General features: G+C 34.9%; 1 protein-coding gene across 1 annotated transcript in view; it reads right to left on the reverse strand.

Moving 5' to 3' along the window:
• ROBO1 (roundabout guidance receptor 1) overlaps positions 1-25,250 on the reverse strand; it is a 424,735-nt gene that overhangs the window by 130,892 nt on the left and 268,593 nt on the right. The window contains exon 3 of the mRNA XM_090275922.1: positions 10,679-10,836. Within this exon, the coding sequence (XP_090132048.1) occupies positions 10,679-10,836 (158 nt within the window). The remainder of the gene's footprint in view (positions 1-10,678; positions 10,837-25,250) is intronic.

Here is a 25,250-nt window from a genome sequence, read left to right on the forward strand (position 1 = left end):
CAATTGTTTCACAAATGGAAACAATGTATTTTTTAAATGTTTACATGCCATTTATAATAATCACAAATCAGAGGCAACTTGAGGTTATTTGACTGGCTAGAGTACATTTTTAAGTAAACTTTTTTTTAGATAGAACATTCTTGTTGTTTTTCATTGAATTTCTTGAAGTGACATTAGTCCACAAAAGCATACTGGCTTCAAGTGTACAACTCAACAAAACATCATCTGCACACTGCGTCGTGAGCGCATTGCCACAAGCAAAGTCTCTTTCCATTGCCACCACCCCCCGCCTTTGCCTACCTCCATCTACCCCAACAGCCCTTTCCTTCTGGTTAACACCACACTGTTGTCTGTGTCTATGTATTTCATATATGTGTGTATTATATGTTACACACACACACACACACATGTATGTGTTTATGCTTAACCCCTCCCACCTTCTTACATTCAGAGCCCCAACCCCCTTCCCCTCTGTCAGCTGTCAGTCTGCTCCATGTGTCCATGCCTCTGTTTCTATTTCGTTGGTCAGTTTATTTTGTTAATTAGCTTCCACATATGAGATCTTATGGTATTTGTCCTTCTCTGACTGGCTTCACTTAGGATAATAATCTTCAGGTCCATCCATGCTGTAGCAAAAGGTAAGATTTCCTTTTTTTATGGCTGAGTAATATTATATTGTGTAAATGTACCACAGCCGTTTTGATCCACTCATCTACTGATGGGCACCTGGGCTGTTTCCAAATGTTGGCTATTGTAAATAATACTGCAATGAGCATAGGAGTGCATGTATTCAAATCTTTTTTTTTTTTTTTTTTTTTTTTGGTTTCTTTGGATATATTGCCAGAAGCCGAATTGTTTGGTCATAATGCAGTTCCATTTTTAATTTTTTGAGGTAACACCATACTGCTTTCCACAGTGGCTACACCAGTCTGCATTCCCACCAACAAGAGTTCCCTTTTCTCCACACCCTCACCAGCACTGTTCATTGATTTAATGATGAAAGGATATTTCATTGTGGTTTTTATTTGCTCCCCTCTGATCATTAGGGACATTGAGCATCTTTTCATATGTCTATTGGCCATCTGTACGTCCTCTTTGGAGAAGTGTCTGTTCAGGTCTTTTGCCCATTTTTTTAATTTGGTTGCCTTCTTGGTGTTGAGTAGTATAAGTTCTTTGTGTATTTTAAAAATTAACCCCTTATCAGATGTATTATCAGTAAATATGTTCTCCCATCCAGTGAGCAGAAGTCTTTTCATTTTGTTGATGGTTTCCTTTATTGCACAAAGACTTTTTAGTTTGATGTAGTCCCTTTTCCTTAATTTTTCCCTTGTTTCCCTTGCCTAATGTGATATATCACTGAAAATATTGCTACAAGAAATGTCTGAAATTTTACTGCCTCTGTTTCCTTCTAGGATTATTATGGTTTCATGATTTATATTTAAGTCTTTAGTCCATTTTTAATTTATTCTTGTGTATGGTGTAAGTTAGTGGTCTAGCTTTGTTTTTATGCATGTATGTGTTCAATTTTCCCAACACCATTTATTGAATAGACTGTCTTTACCTCACTGTATGTTCTTGCCTCCTTTTTCAAGTATTTGGATTTTTTATTAAATATTTTATTGTTATATTACAGTTGTCCATTCCCCCCCTTTTGCTCTCTTCTGCCCAGCCCACCCCCCACTCCCACAGTCAATCCTCACGCTGTTTTCCATGTCCATGTGTCATTCATACATGTCTTGATACGTGCCTTTCCCTTCTTTTCAAATATCAATTGACTATAAATGTGTGGGTTTATTTCTGTGCTCTCTATTCTGTTCCATTGATCAATATGCCTCTTTTGGGGCCAACACCATGCTGTTTTGATTATTATGGCCTTGCATTATGGTTTGATATCAGGTAGCGTGATATTTCCAACTTTCCTCTTCTTTCTCAAGATTGCTGAAGCTATCTGTGGTCTTTTGTGGTTCCATATAAGTTTTTGGAATATTTGTTTTATAATAATGGATTTTATAGAAATAAAAATGTTGATAATATCATATATTTAATAGGTATTGAAACCTAAAGTTATAATGTGGTCTTATTATTCCTAAGACTACACTTTATTTTATTAATCCACTATTTCAATTATTAAATTTGAAAATGAAAGAGTAGGATAGACCATAAACTTGCCTTTTAACTAAATTCTTCAGTTCCATGGCTCATATTATAGTTTTATATTGATTTAAATAATGGCTAGCATTTTTACTTCTGAAAGATAAAATATATAATGTGTATGACTCTTTATGTAAGATGGACAGGAAAAAATTGGTGCACTACATCAGTTTCCTTTGACCTTCACACAACAGAACTACATGTTTATTTTACAGGAACATAAATCCTACTTCTCAGGGAAAAACGGCTCTATGACATCAGCTGCATTAAGTATGTTGATTTCCTATAAGGAGGAGAGAGGAAAAGGAAGCAACAAACAGTGAACAATGAAAGAAGTTGGAAGACCAGAGGACAGCGCTAATAGAAGGAAGAGAAGAGGAGCAGATGGCTTAGGAAGGAGACGTGTGGGAATTTAGGGGAAAGGAAGCAATTGGCAAGGAGAAGGCTGAATGCCAAATTTTTGAAGAATCTGGATGACCCTGGGGACTTGTATAGGATGTGAGTCAGCTGGTTTTTACCAAAATATCACACCAACAGGGGAAATCAAAGAAACCTATAAAGACATGCAAGAAGCAGAAGAGTTCTGGAGAAAGAACTGATGACATGCTGCATTTTAATAATTGTATCCCTTTAGCATGGGAATAGGATGTGTTAAATCATTTTTTTAATGTATAAATACTTTTTCTCCTTACTTTACTGATGATTTTCCAATCTTTAACTTGCTTATGAAAGAAATGATATACTTAAAACTCTTTTATTTCTTTTAACTACTTTTTACTTACAATGTGTGAATGTGATTTCTCACTAACACATAAATCAATTCCTTTAAGCCATCCAGGTTCCGGGTAAATAACTGTCTCATTTTCCCAGAACCAAGGGTTTTTCCTAGGACTAGGGATTTTCTGTGCTAACAACAGGACAGTTCCCAGCAAACCAGGATGATTGGTCATTCCATTTAAGTAAAATCGTGAAAAAAAAAAAAAAAAAGGCTACTAAATATGGTTATACATCACACTAAAACACATTAATGCTGTGACTTGTTTCCACATTTTTCAATGAAGATAACTCTCAATATAATTATGTGATAAGTAGATAAATTGATAATGAGATTGTTTCTGACTTTACTATGATTTTGATGGAAATAAATAACATAATAAACTTACTTCCCCATCATTCAAATTATTTTTTTTTCAATTAAGTAAACCAACACCAAAACCTGTAAGGCATATAGAATATTTGTAGCATGCTCCATTAAGGACAGGTAGGAAAAACAATAAAAAATTCAAGGCACAGTTTAGCTCAAGAAATGGCATGTCACTCAAAAATGTTCATGTCACAAAGCCACATACATAGAGGATGGAAATAAGCATGTGTTACTCATCTCTAAATTCTAGCTTAGTAGTTAAGAATTTCAAATATGGAAAAATAAATGTGTTTTAAGTTCTTTTAAATATTAAAATAAAATTTTATTCAGGATAAATGACAGTAAAAGTTTATTATGAAGAAAGTAACTCTGGAATTTCAGAATTAAGTCCAGGAAGATCTCACTATTTACATTGTATTGTTACCGTGGTAGTTTTTGCTGTATTATATTGTATCTCTTCAAAATTGCTAAGCCATAACATCAATAACTTTTTAACTCAGTTTCCCATCATTATATAATTTCTCATAATTGCTTAATTTTTTCAGCAATAACTTTTAAAATGTGTACAGCTAATGATATTAGGATCTGGTTAATCCACAATTTGGACAGTTAACTAAAAAGTATCTTCAATTAACTGATTCACTGATTCACAATGTTCTGTTTAATATAAATTATCTTTCCCAAATGTCAAATGGTGAACAGTTATCATCCTCTTCAGTAGTCTTTTAATATCTTTTGATGTAATAATACTAGGGTCCAAAATAAATAATTTTAGTTCATCTCAACTATAACCTCTGGTTAAACCTGACCATTTCTATGCCTTCTTTTGTAAAACTACTAAACCTCAAATTTTATGAATCTATTCTTCTGTAGTCTTCATTACTGGACTTAATAGCTTCAGGACCACCATAACCTCCACTGTGTGAACTAAAATATCCAGATGCCTGTGAATTTAAAGACAATGCGTCATAGAGAAAACTAAGAGTTACTGTCATTCTGATTTGAAATTTTCATTGATAGCAAATCAGGGTCCTTATATATGAGGAAAATATATAGGAGCTTGTAGGAAATGTTATCAGTGACAAAAAGGCAGTTGCTCCCATAATTGTCCCTCCAGCCAATGTGGAGTTAATCACTGCATTAGTGAAATCTTAGTATTTACCTGACAGGGTTATTGCCAGAATAGGGTTTGCCACCTAGTGTTACATTAAATGTTCATTATCATCACCATCTCCTCCTCCATCCCCTCCATTCCTTTCCTCTTCCTTTCTCCTCCTCCTTCTTCTTCATCTTCTCCAAGAGACTGAATTTATTGATATAAGTGTGCCATAATGGGAAAAAATGGACTGAGTGTTCAAGAGAACTAAATGAGATAATATAAAGCAGGGGCTTAAAATACAACAGATATTGTTATTACTATAGTGTAGATGAATAAATTGTTGGTGTCTCTACAATAACCATTTCTAAAATTTGACACATTTGTTTGAAAAGTCTCAGATTAAAAAAATGGATATAAATGGAAACTCAGACACAGACAGCAGCGTGGTGTTTACCAGAGGGAAGGGGGTAGGGGGTCATAAAGTGTAAAGGAGTCCAAATATATGGTGATGGCAGATGGTTTGACTTTGGGTGCTGGGCACACAATGTAATATACAGATCATGTATCATAAATGTACACTTGAAACCCATATGACCCTATTAACCAATGTCAGCCCAATACATTTAATAAATATTTTTAAAATGGAATAGTTTGTTTTCAATTTTTTATGATAGACTTAAGCAGAAGAGCTTGCAACATTTCATAAACATTTATTGCATATTTATTATGTTCCAGGAATTTGCTGTTTTTTAAGAAAAACTCAATTACTAATTCAAATCAAAAAGTTTAATTTCTAGTCATAAGTTCTAAGATATCATATATAAATATATACAACTATCACTTTCTTTTATTAAAGTTATGGTATCAATTTGCTATCCCAATTTATCATATACTGAGGAAAACCAGATGGTCACTGTTGTTTTATTCGTTACCACCTAGGCACTATTGGAGACCTTACTATTTTAGTTTATTAATACAAGTGTTCTTATTTTTAGAATAAGTAATTAAATAAGTTTTAATTGTAAGCTCTTATCCATGAGACATTGGTTATACTTCCATCTCTATGCCTGCAATTCCTGTAAGATGTTCATCTCACAGAGATCCACCCAAGAGGAAGATATGGGAAACTGATGTCTCACACTTTGTGCAATTGTGTGTGATTCCCAAAACGGTGCTGATTTATAACACACTTAAGTTTTCACTAAGATAATGTTAAAATCACCCAGATCAACAAATATAAGTTGCAAATTTTAAGATAAATTTAATACCTTTTCACAGTGTTTTGGCATCACCAATTTTCTCTTTTCTCATTATCAATGACTATTCACTCCCTTCAGAAATTCAAAAAGCATACTAAAATTTTCCTTGGCCTTTTTTGGGTCCATTTGTCATCTTTTATTCAACATACTCCTGTAATTGATCACCTTTTACATAATTAAGGCCTTTCCTTTCATCCTCACCTGAGGACATTTTTCCATTGCTTTTAGAGAGAGAGGAAGGGAGAGAAACATTAATGCGAAAGTAATTTCGATTGGTTGCCTCCCCTAAGCCCCTAGTATGGAAACTGAACCCCAAAAACCTAGGTATGTGCCCCGACTGGGAATCGAACCCACAACCTTTCGGTATGGGATGATACTCCAACCAAATGAGTCACACTGGCTGGGGCCATAATTAAGGCCTTTCATAATCTATAAAAGTATTTGCGATGTTTACTTCCAACTGTATTTACCTTTCTCTTTAACTCAAGGGCAATGTTAGGTTTTTTTGAACATAAAATTATTTTTCAATATTTGGTATTACTTTTCTTCTCAATCTGAATAGTCTCAATTGGACCATCTTACAGATTAATATTGAAAGTCTGTACAATACTTCCAAAATGTAATGTAATGAAATAAATATGTCACTTTTGGTAAGGTATATCTGAATGTTGTTCTACAGCAAAAAGAAGTTATTGGTCCTCAAATTCATCTCTATGAGAAAATTTCATTTATTCATAATAATGGCTATGACTAAATCTCAAACATATGAAGTAAATCTATTTAATCCAGCCTTTCAGTTAAACTACTTCTATTTCTAATTCTAAATATAAATAAGTATGTTTAGAAAAAGGAAGAACACCACAGACAATCAACATCTAAGGCCTCTTTCAAACTATTCTAAGAAATAAGTGCCAACAGAGTTCTAAAAGATTCTTCTTCAGGTAGAGAACCAAGAAAAATGTTATTTATATATTCCAGGTTTATAATCATCATAGATCTAAAATTTGGCTCAGAATCCAGGTCAATGTAAAAAGAAATGATTTAACATCAAAAATACAGGTGCGGCTACAATTCAATTACATATTTCCCTTTTATTTGTAGGGTGTGTCTTTGTTCTCACAGCTGGGTGAGTTGTACTTTAAATTTTCAACAAAGAAAGTCACCACATTAAAGAACTCTAGAAATTCCTATAACCAAAACTGTAGCAATAACCATGCAGTTTTCACTTGCCTTTCATAAAGATATTATGGGCTTTAATCTCCTGTTCATCTGTACCCAATATATTTGGCAAAGTACATGAATAACAGAAATGAAAACAACAGTTTGAAAACAAAGCTCAGGAGAGAAGACTCACATAAAATACTTAATAAACAACATCACTTAACAATGTACTTTCGATTTTTGAAAATAAGTTGGAAATAACACCAGGCATTCTATTCTTGTTTTAAGTTTTTGTTTTAATTATTTGATTTTAGTTTTGCCTAAAGGAAGAAAATAAAACAGAACAATTATGATCAAAATAAGAACTGTAATTTTAAACCCAAACTGCTGATTTTTAATCTATTCATTTCCCTTCATGTATAAATTTGCCTTTTACCTCTAGTGTTTTATCAGTTTAGCAGTCATAACTCACACAAAACACACAGATGGTCTTAGAAATAGTAAAAGTTTCAGATGTTACAACTTCCTAGCATATGGGATGCTATTGTGAATCATCATTTTGGCAGCATTTAAATGATTTTTAAAAATATTTATACATTAACATTTTGGCATCATTTCATAGTCATAGGTTATTGCAACTTTAAATTGTTTTATTCTCTTTGGTGATGGCCCTTATAATATTGACCCTAAACTACTAATATGTGGGGGGACTGGTGCTTGTCATTAATAGGACAGTGCCTTCTAGACAGCAAAATGTAAATGAAGCTCCTGCAATCAATTAAACATAATTGCATAAACCACAACTTTTTTCAGATTCTACATAGGATGCAACAGGACATTCAAAGGTTTAAAAAACATTTACTAGAGTGGTTTTAAACTGTTAATGTCACAAAAATGCATAGATACAAAACAAAATACATACACAAACCAAAAGCTTTTGAATAAATTTCATTCTTCTGTTTTTAAATAATATGTACATGCTAATGATCCCCATATTCATCAAAATAGGCTACATTAGTCTGTGGTAAGGAATTCTCTGTGACTTAATACAACAAAGATTTATTTCTCATTCATTTTACATGCCCATCATGGGAAGCCAGATGTGGGGTGGAAAGTTGTGCTACACATGACTTGGGGGCCCAGGCTCTTTGGGTGGCCTCCCTGTCGTAGCTTCACTACCTGGAACATATGCACTTCTTGGAGGCCGCATGGAAAAGAGCATGCTGAAGGCTCTCTCAGTAGTATTTACTATCTTTAATTTCTACTCACAGCCCATGAAGCTGAACTAGCCAAATTGGTCTGCCCTACAGCAAGGAAGCTGGGAAGCAGAGCCTTTCATCTGCCCAGAAGGAGGGGCGGGTTGCACAGTAATCAGTACTTGTTTTGTCTACCACAACTCAATTTCTCCTCCAGCCTCAACCTCAACTCTGAATTTCTGACTCATGTTTCCACTGCCTATTTGACATTTGTGTATATCTAATGAGAATTTCCAAGTTATAATGTCTACAACTGATACCTTCCACTCCAAATCTTTTTCTACATAATGACATCTCAGTTAATGGCATCTCTGCCTTTTCAGCTGCTCAGACCAAAGCATTAAGGTAATCCTTGACTCTTCTCTTTTTCTAACAACCTATGTCCAATCCGTTAGCACAATCTGACAGCTATTGCTTCACAGCAGATCAAAAATCTAACCACTCTTCACTACATCTCTTCCTAGTAGATTGGTCCAAAACACCATTTGTTTCTTGCTCAGAGAGCTGAAAAAACTCCCAATTTGTCTCACTGCTTCTGCCATGATCCTCCTTCAGTGCCTCTGCAAGAGAGCAGAGGGTTCTGCTGAGAAACCTCAGGTGCTTTACAGCTCCCTCAGGAGATAAGCCAGGTTATGAACAAGGCCTATAAGGTCCCACACAGCCCAGTCTGGTTAGTTGTTACCCCTGATGTCATCGCCTCCAAGTCTCAACTTTACTCACTCTATTAATCCACACCAATAACTGCTCCTTTTTGAATCTGTTGGGTATGTCTTACTGTGGGATCTTTAAGCTTACTATCTTTCCACTTAGAACACTTTTCCAGATACCCGGAAAGTTCCCTCCCTCAAATTTTGTCCAGCCTTTATGTGAAGCATTCTCTGGTCATCCTATTTAAATCTGAGAGTCTTCCTAAATCCTAAGTCACTAGTACTTCATTGTTTATAGCACTTACAAAAGTCTAATGTACTATATATTATACTATCTATTTTGGGTTTTTTGTATGTTCAGTCACAGAATATACACTCCACAAGGGCACTCAGTAGTAGCTATTTAATGCTGCATCTCCAGTGCTGAAAAATTTTACCATTAATTTGTATTAAACACAAATAGGTCATGAGTAAAGACATGAGGGAGAGGATAATAATGGTTTTAGTGTGTTTGAATCATTGGGCCAGGGAAATGGGAGTTGAAGATAATGATAATTAAATGACTTAAAATATGTTTTTGGGAGAAAATATTACCTTAATTGTGTATAAATCTAAAAGGAATCTGTTAACGCTAAAAACAGAAGCATTTGTCCCTATATTTCCCATTCCCCTATGCTCTTGACTCCATTTCCCAAAACCAATGCTTCCATATATAGTTCACTCAGTAGAACTATAAAAGAATGCTTAAAATTAGAGCTAGATTATTCTCACCCCAATTCCTCAAATTATAAAAATTCTTCGAGACACTAATTTTAATTCAGATCAGTTTAAGATAAATGCTTGATTTTTTTTTTAAGGTCCCTAAAACCTTGTACCACAACCTTTTCTATTTTTGTCACTATTTAATTCTCATGATACTCTGCTAATTGGTTGTTCATAAATAGCGCAAGCATGAATAGGAATATGTTGTCTTGTTATAACAAGACAACAAGTTTAGCACACACATTCTCCTGGGTAATTCAGCCAATAAATTCACAATGGACAGAGAGTGTGTGCAGAACAAAGAGAATGGCAAAGGGGAATACCATACAATCATAGAATCAATGAGAGCTTAGTGATTTAGGTGGTTTAGTAATAATTTTCACAATATAAAAATGCAAAGAAAAAGTGAAGAGTCACAGAGAATCAATGATATCAAGAAGAAAATGCATCATTACTAAAGAATTTTGAAATCCAATAATCTAGTTACACAATTTATTTTGGAATGAATAAGTCCATTATTAATCATCATTAAGAATAGATTTTCTTTTTCAGAAACCATAGTAAACTCTATAAAACAGAAAAACAATTAAAAAAGCAGAAATAGAAAAAATCCTGAAGTTACTTTTAGGGATCTTACATGATCAACTTTTTTTTTTTTTTTCATTACAATTTTTACTGCAACACATGGAAATGTGATATGCCCTAAGTTATGATAATAATTAAGTCATATATAAAAGTGTAACCTTTTAGACATTAACGTAGAAATTATAATTTTCTTTTACTAATCTTCAAACTGAGCAACATGCGATATTTTCCTCACTTATTTTCATGTCCATACAGGGAGAATTAAAATATATTTATTTTAAAAGAAAAAATAAAAATAGGAGATAATGAATGCAACCCTTTATTTAGAAAAAGAAAGGTAGCTCAGTTGGGTAGAGAGTCTTCCCCATACTACAAGGTTGCAAGTTTGATCCCCTGTCATGGCACATACAAGAAGCAACCAATGAAAGCATAAGTAAGTCGAACAATGAATAGATGTTTCTCTCTGACTCTGTCTCTGTGTCTCCCTCTTCCTGTCTTTCTCTAAAATTAATAAATTAAAAAAGAAAACAAAAAAACACTTCATATTTTTCCTTTGGTGAAGATATACACCATTAGATCTATTAATGTTCCCCACTGCTGAATCCAGTACTTACAGTTATTCTTTCGTCTTTATCATCCAGAGGAGAGCCATCTTTCTTCCATGAAATGGTGGGCTCCGGATGGCCTCGTGGAGGCTGGCACTCCATCACTGCAGGCTCTCCCACGGCCACCATGACATCGGAAGGATTTTGTCTGAAATCATCCCGCAGTACTGCAGGAACAAGATTAAATCATTATACTCAGTAGTACACATGCAGTCTTTATCACTGAAATTTAGCAAAAAATAAAAATAAAATCATTAATATAAATTACTACCAATAGCTATCTCAATGAATCTTGGAGAATCTGTACCTACTTATAGACATATGCAGCTTAATAAAGAAAGATATCTGAACTTATGCATCAAAGCAGGGATTTTGATATTCTTCATAGGTCAGTAGACAAGTGTATTTTGCTGCTTAGGGCCCTTACAGTTAGGATTTGGCTTATCTTTAACTTGTATTTCTTCTCTGCTTTCTGCCTACATTTTCTCATCCATGTGCTAATGAATATAACTGAATCTACCTTTTACTTAAATAATACATTGGGGTGATGCTTTCTATTATTAAATGAATTACATATACATATAAACCAAAATATCAAAAGCAAAAATAAATATACTTCCAAATGTTCATTTCATTAGAACATTTTAATATTTCAAATAAGTGTATAAATATATCATCATTATAATTTAAATTTGCTCATTATAACAACTTTAGACATATTTTCAAAGTGAGTACATTCAAAATATTTTTCCATTATCACTGAGGGAGAGTGTTAGAAGGCACCAATGACAATAATGGCACTGATACCAATAATGTCACATTGTACGTTCTGTATTTTTTGGTTTTGAGTTTTGGGGTTTTTGTTGGGGGCAAATATTTCATTTAATTCTTAAACCTGTTCAGGGTGAGAGATATCATTAACCCCATTCATATTATTAACCAACTATATTAGAGGAGGAAACAATTTATTATTGTAATCTCAAATGGACACTAATGTTATATTAACATACTACAAAACAAGCAGTATTGTTCACTTCGTATTTGTTTAGAATGAAATGTAGAAAATAAAATATGTATTTCAAAAATAGTTCAAACAATAAAATTGTCCTCTGTATCTCATTAATATCAAAAAATCATGAATTATCTGGCACCAGTTAGTCTTAAATCATGACTGTTGTTTACTAGGTAGGTAAATCTTGAACACAACCTCTCCCTATTTACAAAGCAGGCATTGAGATAACATACTTCAATACAAAGACTAAACTTGTTAGTTATCTTTCTCCTACTCCACTATTTCCCAGTGTTCAGTAAAATGTGAACAGTTTTAGTAACCTAATTTAAGGCGGTAATTAAAAAGTTTGTTGGTATATTAAGTGCATAGATTTGAAGTGATGATGTTATCTTTTAAAATCTATTAAATTCAATATTTGATACTACAATTTTGTACTGGAATTGATATCTTTTTATCCAATGGCATTTAAAAATACTTGCATGGAAAAGGTATAATCATGTGAAAAACTTACGCTGAAACTGGGATTTCAACAGTCATTTAAATTTTGGTTTCAAAACCTTGAAGAAGCTTAGAAGCTTATAAAATCATGTATTTTTCTCTACTTTCCCTTCCTCTATACCAACGAAGTATGTGTATACAGCTGAGTAAGCCTTAACATACACTCAAACAAAACCATTTTTAATGTGTATATTGACACTATGACTATATGAACACTTGGGAAAAAATACTACTTCAATAAGAAGACTTATATACTCATCTTTGAAAGAAGAAGGGAAAGGAAAAGGAAAAGAAACATGATTACACCACACTGGTAATTCTAACTTCAATGCTAAATGTTATTTATTAATAAAATACAGAGACACAAAGGTAAACCTTATTGAACTGCTGTTACCACATAATAAAAGAACAGAGTAGAAATACTTTCACTATTTGCAAATTTATATTGTACTTAGGTGTTATGAATATACTATAAATAAAATATAAGGTCTATAGAAAACACAAATGAATTGACTTTAACAGTGTGTGCCTTTCTGGATCACATTAAAATCTAAGATAGAACCTCTAAAATATTTTAACACCCTTGATAAATACAAAAGTATAATAGTGTTCAAATAAAAATAATGTGCACAATTTTTCTATTGATGAGCTTAAAACCAATGGAAACACAATATCTTATTTATAAATTGATATCATATCTCAAATAAACCAATGAATAATAAAATGTCTCTTAAAAATATCAAAGGTCTAAGTCAGGTAAGTCAAAATTTCTTTTGATTTACTGTTATTTGAGTTTTTCAGTATATCAGGAAAAGCTAACATAATGTAATACATTAAAGACTGTTGCTTAGATAATGTTCGTATAATTATTTTTTCAGCTGTAAAGCAAAAAATTTTAATATTGTCTATAGCTAAATGTAACCCTGCATACAATTATGAATTTAAGATCTTTTTCTCTTCTATAAAATTAACTTTTCTTCCTAAAACTTGTCCTGAACATTTCTTTGTGGAGAAAAATAGTATGTGTCACATTATAAAATGATATGAGCTTTTAGTTAAATTATTCAATTTTCTTAATTCATGTGTGTGTTTAAGTAATTAAAAATTGAATTCAAGTGATTGGCAGCAGCTTGGCAGAAAAACCAATGATATCCATGAGTATTCTCAAATACGAATCCTTTTTGGGAAAAGCCTCTCCTTTTCTTCTCAAACAATCCTATTAATCAAAGTGTATATTATGCCACTATGAAATGGTGTGAATAGTATGAAATTCTAAAATTTGGAACTCACTTTGAACAAAAGACTTAATATTAATTTGAAAAGAGCAAATAACATAATTATGTATCCAAGCAGAGATCACCATAAATGGTGATGAAACAAACCATAGTTCATTCTAATATTTATTTCATATTTACGTAATTGTGTCATATTTACAGTTCATGTAATTTGGCTCAATTGTTTTCCAATGTTTTTTATTCTATTAAATTAGAAAAAGCATAGTAAGCTTCATTCAATCTTTTAATCTCCTGGGGGTTTTTTGTCTAAAAAACCTGTTAACTAAAACTTAACCTTTACAACAAAACATGTAATCATGTCTTTCTGAAAAACTACATCAATTTTAACACAATTCTCAGAATAAGTAAACACATTTAAAAGAAAAATTCAGTGGTGACATTGCAATCTACTTGAGCAATATTGAGAAGACAGGGGCAAAGCAAAAAAATGTCTAAGACAAATTGTTTCAAGTACTGTATCATGGAGACTTTAATATTTGTAACACTCTCTAAAAGGACTATGGAATGAGTTAGAACTGAATGAAACATAAAATTATTAAACAGGTAGGGATCTTTGACGGTATCTAGTCCATCCCATGAAATAGAGGCAACTGAGTCCCAAGAAATATTACTAGCTTGTGTCATTTGTCAGGAAGAGACCAAAAGAAAACACAGATGCTCCATTTCTAATGCAATGCTCTCTCTTTTTTTTTTTTTAAATCCTCACCTGAGGAAACTTTTTTCATTGCTTTTAGAGAAAGAGGAAGGGAGGGGGGCCGGGGAAATCAATGTGAGAGAGAAGCATCAACTTAGTTGCCTTCTCATATGCACCCCAACTGGGGATGGAAGCAACAACCTGGGTAAGTGACCTGACCAGGAGTCAAACTCGTGACCTTTTGGTGTACAGGATGATGCTGCAGCCAGCTGAACCACTCAGCCAGGGTTCTAACGCAGTGCTCTTAAAAAAAAAAAAAAAGTCATTGTTTTACTGTAAAATGTAATTCTCTATCTAATCCATTGTATTTCCAACAGATCCACTCCGTTATGACAGAAGGCTTCATGTTCAGTGACTGTACATCAGTGCACTACAGTCTCCTGACTACCCAATTGTGCCTCAAGTGCTCCTAAAATTAATTTTGTTCCTTAATAGTGTGGTGAACATCTGTGAACTACAGTGCCTTCAGCTTCATGAACCACAGAATCTCATGCAGTCAGGGGCTAGAGAGATGTGTGATACAAACTTTTTTCTTTTGGAAATTAATAATTTCAGGCTCTTGAGGGGTAGGGAGAGGAATACGTCACATAAATAATAATGATAATACTGTTAGTAATGGACAGTGTTAATTGAACATCTCCTATGTAAAGAACCATGCCAAGCATCTACTCATTTAACAGGTCATAATAAAGTCAATTTATTCAGTTTATTTTATGAATGAGTCGTCGTCGTCGTCGGCGGCAGCCATCCATCTCAAGAGACGATGGTGTAGCTTCTTAAGAGTCTATCTGCACCGCCGAGAATGGCTGTGCAGTCCGACTCGGGAGTGACACGGCATCTGTCTCCTCCCGTGTTGAATCGACATCTTGCGATGATGCTGGAGTGTCCTCTCCAGTGAAGCTGAAGCTACAGAGCCTGGGCAGGGTGATATGGAGGGTCTGCTGTTGCCCAAGCAGCAGACCCCCCCTCTCTTCGCAGCTGAAGGGTCCAAGGGAAAGACGGAGTCAATACAGCTTGGCTTCAGGTGCGCCGCAGGAGTTGCCGGTGTTGACTACAACGTCAAACCGCCTTAGGGACTCCGGCTCCGGATTTTCTGTCGGGGTTTACTCCCTTAGCCTTTCCCCTAAAGAGGTATGCCGCAAGGCAGCGGAGGTTTTTTGGAGTCAGAGTTTTCCTTCTCTGATGTGCCCTGACTGGAAGATCGAACCAGCGACACTTAGCTCGCAGGCCGACGCTCAATCCACTGAGCCAAACCAGCCAGGGTGTTTATGAATGAGTAATTTACAAATATTTAGCAGCAGAGCTAAAACACAGATCTCTAGTCCACCAGGGACTCTTCTCTACAAACTTAGCTATCTATCTGGTCTTAAGACAATGTTCACAATTCTAAATACATGATATAATAAACATTTCAGCCTCTTTCCATCAGAAAAAAAGTTTTGTGAGAAATCTCCATTTGCCAGTCAACTGGCTATTTTTGACTATAGTTTGCATTCTTGTTCTTCCTCAGATTTTTCCATGCATGGAAGAGGCTACTTCAAACTTACACTTTGGCTTGTTAAGAATTACAACTCATCATTCTAATAATGTATGCTGAGTTAATTGTTCTCAATGATTCTACTTAGTTCAGCAACAAAATGATTTAAAAAGTTGTACAATAATAAGTATGTTAATTAAATATGGGCATTTTAATTAGAAGCAAGTACCTTGGGGGAAACAGAGGAAGATAATATGCAGTACTGAATTTCTTTTTCCTAATAAATGACTACTTTGTCAATAAAGCCTTGTAGCAAATAGTAGTAAACTGTCAACAGGGGAAAGAAAAACAATAATGAGATCATTTAAAAGGTATATTAAAGAAAAAGTAAATGAGGAAGTATATTCCCTGTAGAGATGCTCAGTAACAGCTAAATTCTGTTACAATGATGAAGCACTTTAATGGATTTCAAAAGTATTAATCACTTTTAATATTTTTGAGTAGAGAACATATTATTTCTATAGCATTTCTAGTTCTCTATATAAATGCCCACATGCATGCGGACATAAATAAAATTTATCTAATTTCAAAATAATTATCATTCTTCCCGTTACTACATCTGTACTGAGCACATACTTTGTGTGTGGCATATATGCTACAGCTTTGATATTTTCCTTGCAGTGAAGTTTATATAAATGTTGATGTCCATCAAGAAACAAGAATCTTTATCCTATCACAAAATGGCAATATAGTAGGGTTTCATTGCAGGTTATTTTGTATTCAGATATATGTTTTGGGATCAAGATAAAAAAAAAGTGTATCATAAAGGCTTTTATAACTATTTACCTTCCTAGTTTGTAAGCTCACAGTATCATCCAGAAGATCAAAGTGTTATCTAAGGTAAAAATGTATTCAAAATTCTTTACCATTTCTTAAAGTAACAATTTCAAACTTTTAAAATAACATTCCAACAAAAAGGGTGGTTGCACAGAAATATACCTTAATTTGTTCAAGAGGAAAGCTAAAATAACATGTAAAATAATGTTTCATGAGGTATTATCTTCTTATACAATTATCTTCTAAAGCTAAGGAATTTTATTTTTTATTTTTTATTGAATTTGTTGGGATGATACTGGTTACTAAAATTATGTTGATTTCAGGCATACAATTCTACAAAGGAATTTGACTTTAAAAATGATGCATGCAGAAAAGGGAACCAGTTGTATGGGAAAACATGTTTGCCAATGATACATTGGACAAGAGTCTAATCTCAAAAATACATAAAAAACTCATACGACTCAACACCAGGAAGACAAACAGCCCAATTTAAAAATGGGCAAAGGACCTCAACAGACACTTCTCAAAGGAGGACATACAGAGGGCCCACAGACTTATGAAGAAATGCTCAACATCACTAGCCATCAGAGAGATGCAAATTAAAACTACAATGAGATATCACCTCACACTTATCAGAATGGCTATCATTAATAAATAAACCAACAAGCGCTAGTGACGATGTGGAGAAAAGGGAACCCTAGTGCACTGATGGTGGGAATCTAGACTGGTGCAGCCACTGTGGAAAGCAGTATGGAATTTCCTCAGAAAATTAAAAATGAAACTGCCTTATGACCCAGTAATTCCACTGCTGGGAATATACCCTAAGATTCCTGAAACCCCAATTCAAAAGAACCTGTGCACCCCTATGTTCATAGCAGTGCTATTTACAATAGCCAAGTGCTGGAAACAGCTCTAGTTCCCTTCAGTAAATGAGTGGATTAAAAAACTGTGGTACATTTACCCAAAGGAATACTACAAAGCAGAAAGAAAGAAGAAAGTCCTACCTTTTATGACAGCATGGATGAAACCAGAGGCTATTATGCTAAGTGAAATAGGCCGGTCAGAACAAGGCAAATACAATGTGACCTCACTTAAAAGTGGAATCTAATAAACAAAACAAACTAACGAGAAAAATAAGAGCCAGAGTTGAAAACATGGAAACATGAACAGACTGATAGCTGTAGGAGGGGAGAACTAGTCAAAGAACATGTATGAATGACTCATGGACATGGACAACAGAGAGGGGACTGACTGTGAAGGAGAAGGGTGGGCTGGATGGAGGAAGGAAAAAGGCAAAAAAATGGAACTACTATAAAAAATTAAGTAGAAAATATAAAAATGATGTATGCAAACATCAATTTTGTATAGTTAGGATTTAATCATTTCTCTTCCTAAAAATACATATTTACTTTTAAAAATCTGACACAATGTATCTATGAATGAACTTCAATAATTATATCATCTTCTACTTATGCTTTTTATAGCATGCAACTTTATTTTTAAACATTAAATTCGCTGTGGTTAAGATCTTGGAAGCAAATATGCTGGTAAAGGCACTTATTTTCTTAACTACTAGAGTTCTGAACATTTCAAAAACTTCATATGCCTACCCTAGGAAAGCAGTATTTTTTTTTTTTTAATTATACATTCTGAAAAGTTATACAGTATGGATGGCTAGCAAACATCAGACAACCTTAACATGAATGAATATCATAAAACATTGCAAAGAGAAGGAGAAGCTATTACCAGAATAAAAGTAACTGATAATAAGTTATTTGTTTATTTTCAAAACAATATATACAGCCCACTCCTGACCTTTCAATAGTTAGAACTACTTCCACATTGGGTTCAAGACTGAACCACATTCCCATTTCACAGAAACATTAACACCATAATGGCACTTTCTATGAAAAGCCCTCATGGCTATCTGTAGTCAATGTTTCATGGTTTCATTATTTTACTTCAGGAATCAAGGACACTACAAGATTTTCCCTAGTGTTCATTACAATAGCACTAAGTCATCAGGACAAATGAAAGGCAAGCTTGATGTAGTAGGTTTCAGTTAAAATCTGTAATGTATTCCAGAGAAAAGTGTGCATCAAGAAAAATCAACATTTATGTAGTTAATACTCAGGAGACTTGAAGTCTGGGAGATCGTAAAAAAATGTACTGCCAAAGTAAGTCAAGTTGCTACAATCATATGTTCTGACTTAAAGATGTCAGTAGCTTACTTGATGTTTGCATTTCACACACTTTAAACTATAAATTACATAAATTTATTAATGAGAAAATGTAGTATTCGTAAAACATTATGTTATTATTTGTGAATATATTTATTTAGGAGTCAAAAACCAAAAATCAGAAATTTCAGAATCACAACCCACATCCTTCCACTATGCTACGGTTTTAATAGGCACATTCCCAATGACTCAGTTATTTCCACACAAAACAGAGGGTTTTACACTCTATCGCGCTAGGGTTATTATAAAGACTAATTATTTAGTGTTTGTACAGGACTTGCCATTTATATGGTGCATTACATCTGCAAAGAAGTATTACTGTTAGTCACTGTGAGGAACTGCCAAATCTCTCAGCTGCTGGTACACATGGAGAGGAGGACAAAGAATGCTGTTGATGAGGGTTCCCGAAGGCCAGAGCCGGAGTCCCACTCAGGGCAGCCTGGCAGGGTTAAACAAATACAGACGGAGGGGGCTATCTGAGCCACGGGACCCTTGTGGAAGCAAGACAGGCATGTGCTCTTTCTTTTATAAAATCTAAGCTTCTGTTCAGTACCTTGCACTAAAAGAGTCCTGGATCAAAGAAATATACTTATATATTTGTTGTCTGGCTCTTTGTATTAAAAAGCCAATACCATGAGAGCATGGCATTTGCCTTTATCCCTCTATATAGACAACATCTGAAATGATGCCCAAGACTTAGTCAGTGTTTATAATTCACCTTCTGTGTGCTTGGTATTATACCTGAGACAGCACTGAAATTGGCACGGACCCTATACGCACAGTGCTCAATGTACAGGGGAGTAAACAGGCAATATTCAAATAAATGCATACGTAAATATACAACTATAATTGTGATACAGGCCCTGAAGAAAATGCAGAAGATGCTGTGTGAGAGGCTAATGAGAACATAATTTAGATTGGTGGTGAGGGAACACTCAGGAAGTAACAGCTAAGAGGAAGCCTGAAAACTGACTAAAACTTATCCTAGAAAAGTACACTGCAGGCAGAGGAAATAATTCAGGCTGAAGAAAAAACCGGGTATAGTACTGAACTTGAACAGACTCAAACTCCATGTAGTGGGACAGGTTGTCAGGCATTCAACAGGAAGCTGGTCTGGGAGAAGGGGCCAGATTTGCTGGACACAGCAACTGTGATAAAGGGTCACCTTTAATTTTAATTCCCATGGGAAGTCACTTCAGTGGCTTTTAAGCACAGCTGTCTCATGATGGAATTATCATATTTAAATATTCATTATAGCTGTTCTTTGAATGAAATGGAGAGAGACGTAAGAATGGAAGTGAAGAGTCCAATTAGAAGGCTACTGCTGGGGGTGGGCTGGGTGGGGGAGAGAAATTGGGGGAAAAGGGGACAACTGTAATTGAAAAACCAAAATTAAAAAAAAAAAAAAAAAAAAAAAAAAAAAAAAGAAGGCTACTGCAGTAATTAAAGGGAAAATGAACAGGATTTCATACTACGAGAATGACACTGGATTTGGTGCAAAGTGAGGAGAGAGTGCATGTCTACAGTAGAGATAAAAATCAAAACGACTTCTTGAAGGATTTGAATTGACAGAGAAAACAATGTCAATAATGATACCCAGGTTGTTTTATTATTATTATTATTATTATTATTATTATTATTATTTGAATAACTGAACATGGTATTTTTGAGTTATAGGAGAACAGACAATATACAAATAAATCATCCCATGAAGAATAGCAAACATATATATGGCATGATTTGAGAGTACAGAGATAAAATGAAAACCATTTTATTCATTAAAAAATATGGTTTCACATTCTGTCCCTTAGTTTTTTACCTGTTTAGATCTTATACTACTGTATTCCAAATTTCAATTGTTAACTGATAACCCTTGATCAATTAATCTACACTGTATTTTTAGAATGATGGATTTTATTTAGTTTGATGCATATGGTATTATTTTAACTGATTGAAAAACAAACAAAACTATTATGTTTTGATTATATATACATACAAATGTGATTATATGTGTATGCACATGTGATATATATGATATATTTATCACCACTAATAGCAGCAAATTATAGTAAAAACTCATTCAGTCACTGCATTCATGCAACAAAAACAGCTCAAAACATTATAGGGCATTTCTCAGGACTGCCACAGATTATGTTTAATCTACTATTTAAGTGTAAGAAAATCAATGACATGTCAAATATTATGACATAATTAGAATAGTCGGAGAGTTCACATTGTCAGAAGTTTATAAACGCAATCAAGTTCCCTAGAAAAATGTTTGATCACCAAACTCAAGGATTTATTTGTGATTCACTCATTTACTTATTCAATAAAAGCATTAGGTATTGTGTTAGGAGGTGGTGGCTAATAACAAACTAACATAGATCTCAGCTTTTTAAACACTTACTTCAGGTTTTTCTTCCCCCCCCCTTCCTTCCATCCTTCCTTTTTATTATTATTTTTATTTTTTTTGATACAGAGTGCTTTATAATCAATTGAAATTTTAGACAAAAGTTTCATATGCAGAGCCCTGGCTGGGTGGCTCAGTTGGTTACAGAGTCTTCCCAATACTCCAGGGTTGCAAGTGTGATACCTGGTCAGGACACATGCAAGAATCCATCAATGAATGCTTAAAAAAGTGGAACAACAAATCAATGTCTCTTTCTCTTTCTCTTTCTCATCTCTCTCTCCCACTCCCTCTCTCACTCACTCACTCTAAATTCAATTAATACATTAAAATTTTTAAAAATATTTAAAACAGGTAGAGTGCTGCTGTTTCAATTCCCCATCTGCAGCTGTCCTGCAGAAAATTTGACTGTCAAAGGAGCTATATTGTATGCAGCCTAGTAATTGTTAAATTTGGGATTTGGACCTGAATTCAGCTGGAACACAGGCTGCACTTTAGGTACTGAGCTCTACTGGCCTCCAGGAGAGAAGTACTCAGATCTGCCCATCTCCTTAGCAGTGTATAAGACAACAAACTTCAATTTGGTGCCACTTTAAAATACATTCAGTTTTCACCATCACAGTGAACTGATATGTGGAGGAGTTCTTCACTCCTTGCATTTAAAATAATACCTTAAAATAGGCCTATATTACTAGCGCTTATAAAACATAACTGTATATAATCTAAGTACAAAAATCTCCCACTTTTACCCCCACCCCCAACTGCAAATAAGGACTCAAAGCCAAGCATTAAAACGACTCAAGGTTGTACAATCAGTTACTAGACATAGTAGGATTAAATCTTGAAACAACTGTGTTCATAAAGAGAATATTTTAACTGCCTGAGAAAGACTAGAATGTTCTCTAATTTGCTGGTGGGGGGGGAGGTGTTTGTAAATAAAAAAACATCAGGTGTTTCCTTACCACCTCAAACTCAAGATGCCAGCAGCTGCACAAGAAAGGGGTTAAAATGAGTTTTCACATTTTATGGGGAGTCTAATGGTAACAGTCTCAAGTTAGAAAAATCCTCAGAGTTTAAAATATTAAAACTTCCCTAGCAATTGAGAAGAGCCAGAGAAAACAGCTATCGAGGCGGGCGGGGAAAGTACATTCTAACTAATGTATCTTTGTGCAGCATTATTAAAACTGTCAGTTATAGCGGCACCCCCCCCACGCCCCATCCTCTGCCCCAACCAACTGAAAGGAATATTTAAGCAATAGGAAAAAACAAAGTGTAAATAGCACAGACAAGGACATGTCAACTAAACGAAGGGTCTTTAATTGCTGACAATCTGCCCTGAATCACTGTTACTATTCCCCAGCATAACTTTCAGATTTGTTAATTCCTTGTATTTTCCTCCCTCACAGACGGTCTGGTGATTCCGAATAATAATGTCAAGTATGTAACAGAGTTTCCAGTCACAAAGGAACCTAACAAACATGCAATTGTGTGTCTGTGCAAGCTGTCTTTTCCTAACAAACTGTACACAGCCCTTGGGAGAGTTCCGACGGCCTTCAGCTCTTTGGCAGACGTTTAAAACCTTCTGCTGATAACAGGAGTCATGCTAACACGGCCTGACTAAAGGTACTGAGGTTTAAAGTAATAGAAAAGCAAATCATTTTATAACTCTTATTAATGACGCTACCTTTGCCAGTAACACTCTGTTTTATGTGACATAAAAATGTTGTCTCCTCAGGACACAAAAGAAAAAAAAAATGAACATGATAAAACAATAAAAATAAATAATGCTTATTTTGAACTATAAATCATTGCTAAATTGTGTTCATATTTTTATACCAGATAATGGAAACTGATCAGTGTAGAGGCAGATTCTGTGCTACAAAGAGCACATTCCACAGCTCTGCACTTGAACCACAGTGTAAACCTCCGGAGAATTTACTATACACAAAACACCTTGACCCAGCCATCCAGAGGCCACGCCCAGCCAGGGAGGCAATGATCAACAATTCTGGCCAAAGTTGCCTCCCAAAAGGTTCTAGTTTAGAGCAGCTAAAAGATACTTTATCATCCTTTGTTAAAAATCACAACTGTTTTAGACATTAAAAACACTTCACGTGTTGTTGGCTGTTACATCTGAGAAGGCCTAATTCATTGGTCCTCACAAACCCTTTAGTGGATTCCCCTCAAAAAATTGGAAAGATCATGTACTTTTCTCTTACTAAGTTTACATGGCTGCAAAATTAAAAAGTTCTGGCATATCATAAACATTAAATTCAAAATAAAATGGTTTTGCCTCTTCTAAGTTCATCTGATGAATAAGGATCACCATTAAGTTAATGTCCACTGTGGTCCATTTAAATATATGTATAAATAAACTTTCTTAAGTTGTAAATTTTGTTCTTTATTATTTTCTTTTAACTTGTATTTCCATTCCAATTCCCACCTAATATTATCCTTATGAAATACGATTTTATGCTTGAAAGATTTACTGCTTAGCTTTGAAATAAGGAACTTAAAACTGAAGGTCCTTATGACTTCCATTAAATTTAGCCTAAAATCCTAGGTCTAGAAATAATATCTCTCCCTCTCCATGCGCACACGCGTGTGAGTACATGTGTATGAGTGTGTGTGTGATGCTACCTCAGAGACTGGCTTTCCCCCAGATAATCAGCAACCATCAAGGCATCAGAAGACAGTAGCCCAAACCTGACTAAAGATCACATGGTCTGGACCTCTCCCAAGCTAAAGATAAATCTTTCTTTCTTTTTTTTTGGTCCTTAGGTTTAAGCATGTTTTATTCATTTATTTATTTATTTCCATCACCATTTACCCCCCCCCCCCACACACACACACCTTCTTCCACCTCCAACTGCCTTCCCCCACCCCAAAATCACCACACCATTGTCTTTGTCCATGATTTCCTTTTTATCATTTTTGCTCAGTGCCTCCGCCTTCCCCCGCCCCAGAGCTGTCGTCCTGCTCTCTATCTATGAATCTGTCTCTATTTTGCTTGTTAGTTCTGTTTGCTCATTTGATTCCACATATGAGTGAAATCATATGGTAGTTGTCATTCTCTGACTGGCTTATTTCACTTAGCATAATGATCTCCAGGGCCATCCATACTGTCGCAAAGGGTAAAATTCTCTTATTTTTTAGAGCTGAGTAGTATTCCATTGTGTAAATGTCCCATAGTTGTTTTATCCACTCATCTACTGATGGACACTTGGGCTGCTTCGAATCTTGACTATTGCAAATAACACTGCAATAAACACAGGGATGCACATACTCTTTCAAATTAGTGTTTCAGGTTCCTTGGGATCAAGTCCCAGAAGTAGAATTGCTGGGTCAAGCAGTATGGAATTATCTCAAAAAATCAAAAATGTACCTGCCTAAAGATAACACCTTGACCTAAGTAATGTCTCAGTTCCTGAGCCTTAAGGTGGGACCACCCCCTGACTATTTTCCATGAGACTGGACAAAAGGAGACCGGAAAAGACCTCACAGCTGTCTTCAAAACCCGAAGAAATGATTTATTATCCTTACCTCCCTCTGCCCAATCTGTTTCCAGCACAACCCCAAGCCCCCCAACTCACAGTGTCTGTAGTTTTGCCCTGTATAATCTGCAACCTACTAGCCATCAAGGAGTTTGGGTTTTGGGGCATTAACCTCCTGTTCTCCTGCGTGCCATTGTTATGATAAAATAGCCCATCTTTCTCCACTGCAGTTCTCAGTGTCTAGTGTTTGGCTCTGCCGGCACTGGACGGACAAACTTTTTCTGTTCTGCAACAAACTGTAGGACTGCTCTACGTTTGAGGTTTTTACACCTCTGCGGTTGATCCATAAGTATCTGGATGTCTAAAGGGTGTGTCTTTTGTTTTAAAGTGGAAGAAAGGCAAATAGGAAAGGAGATGGGAAAGGGGGATTCCACAACAAGGACATACGCAGGCACATCCGCTTTAGAAGTGATATACACAGAGTGAGAATCAGAAAAAAGGCAAAAGAACCTTGCCCCCATACACCTTTGAAATGTACAGGTATTCTGGTTTGAAGACCACTGCCCTAAATAAAGCCCCCATTCCCACGAATCAAGTCATCAGCCTGAAGAAGTTAGCAACCCATCT

The sequence above is a fragment of the Furipterus horrens genome, unplaced genomic scaffold (genome assembly GCF_987537825.1).
Source record: "Furipterus horrens unplaced genomic scaffold, mFurHor1.1.pri manual_scaffold_1, whole genome shotgun sequence".
In the NCBI taxonomy this organism is placed as follows: Eukaryota; Metazoa; Chordata; class Mammalia; order Chiroptera; family Furipteridae; genus Furipterus; species Furipterus horrens.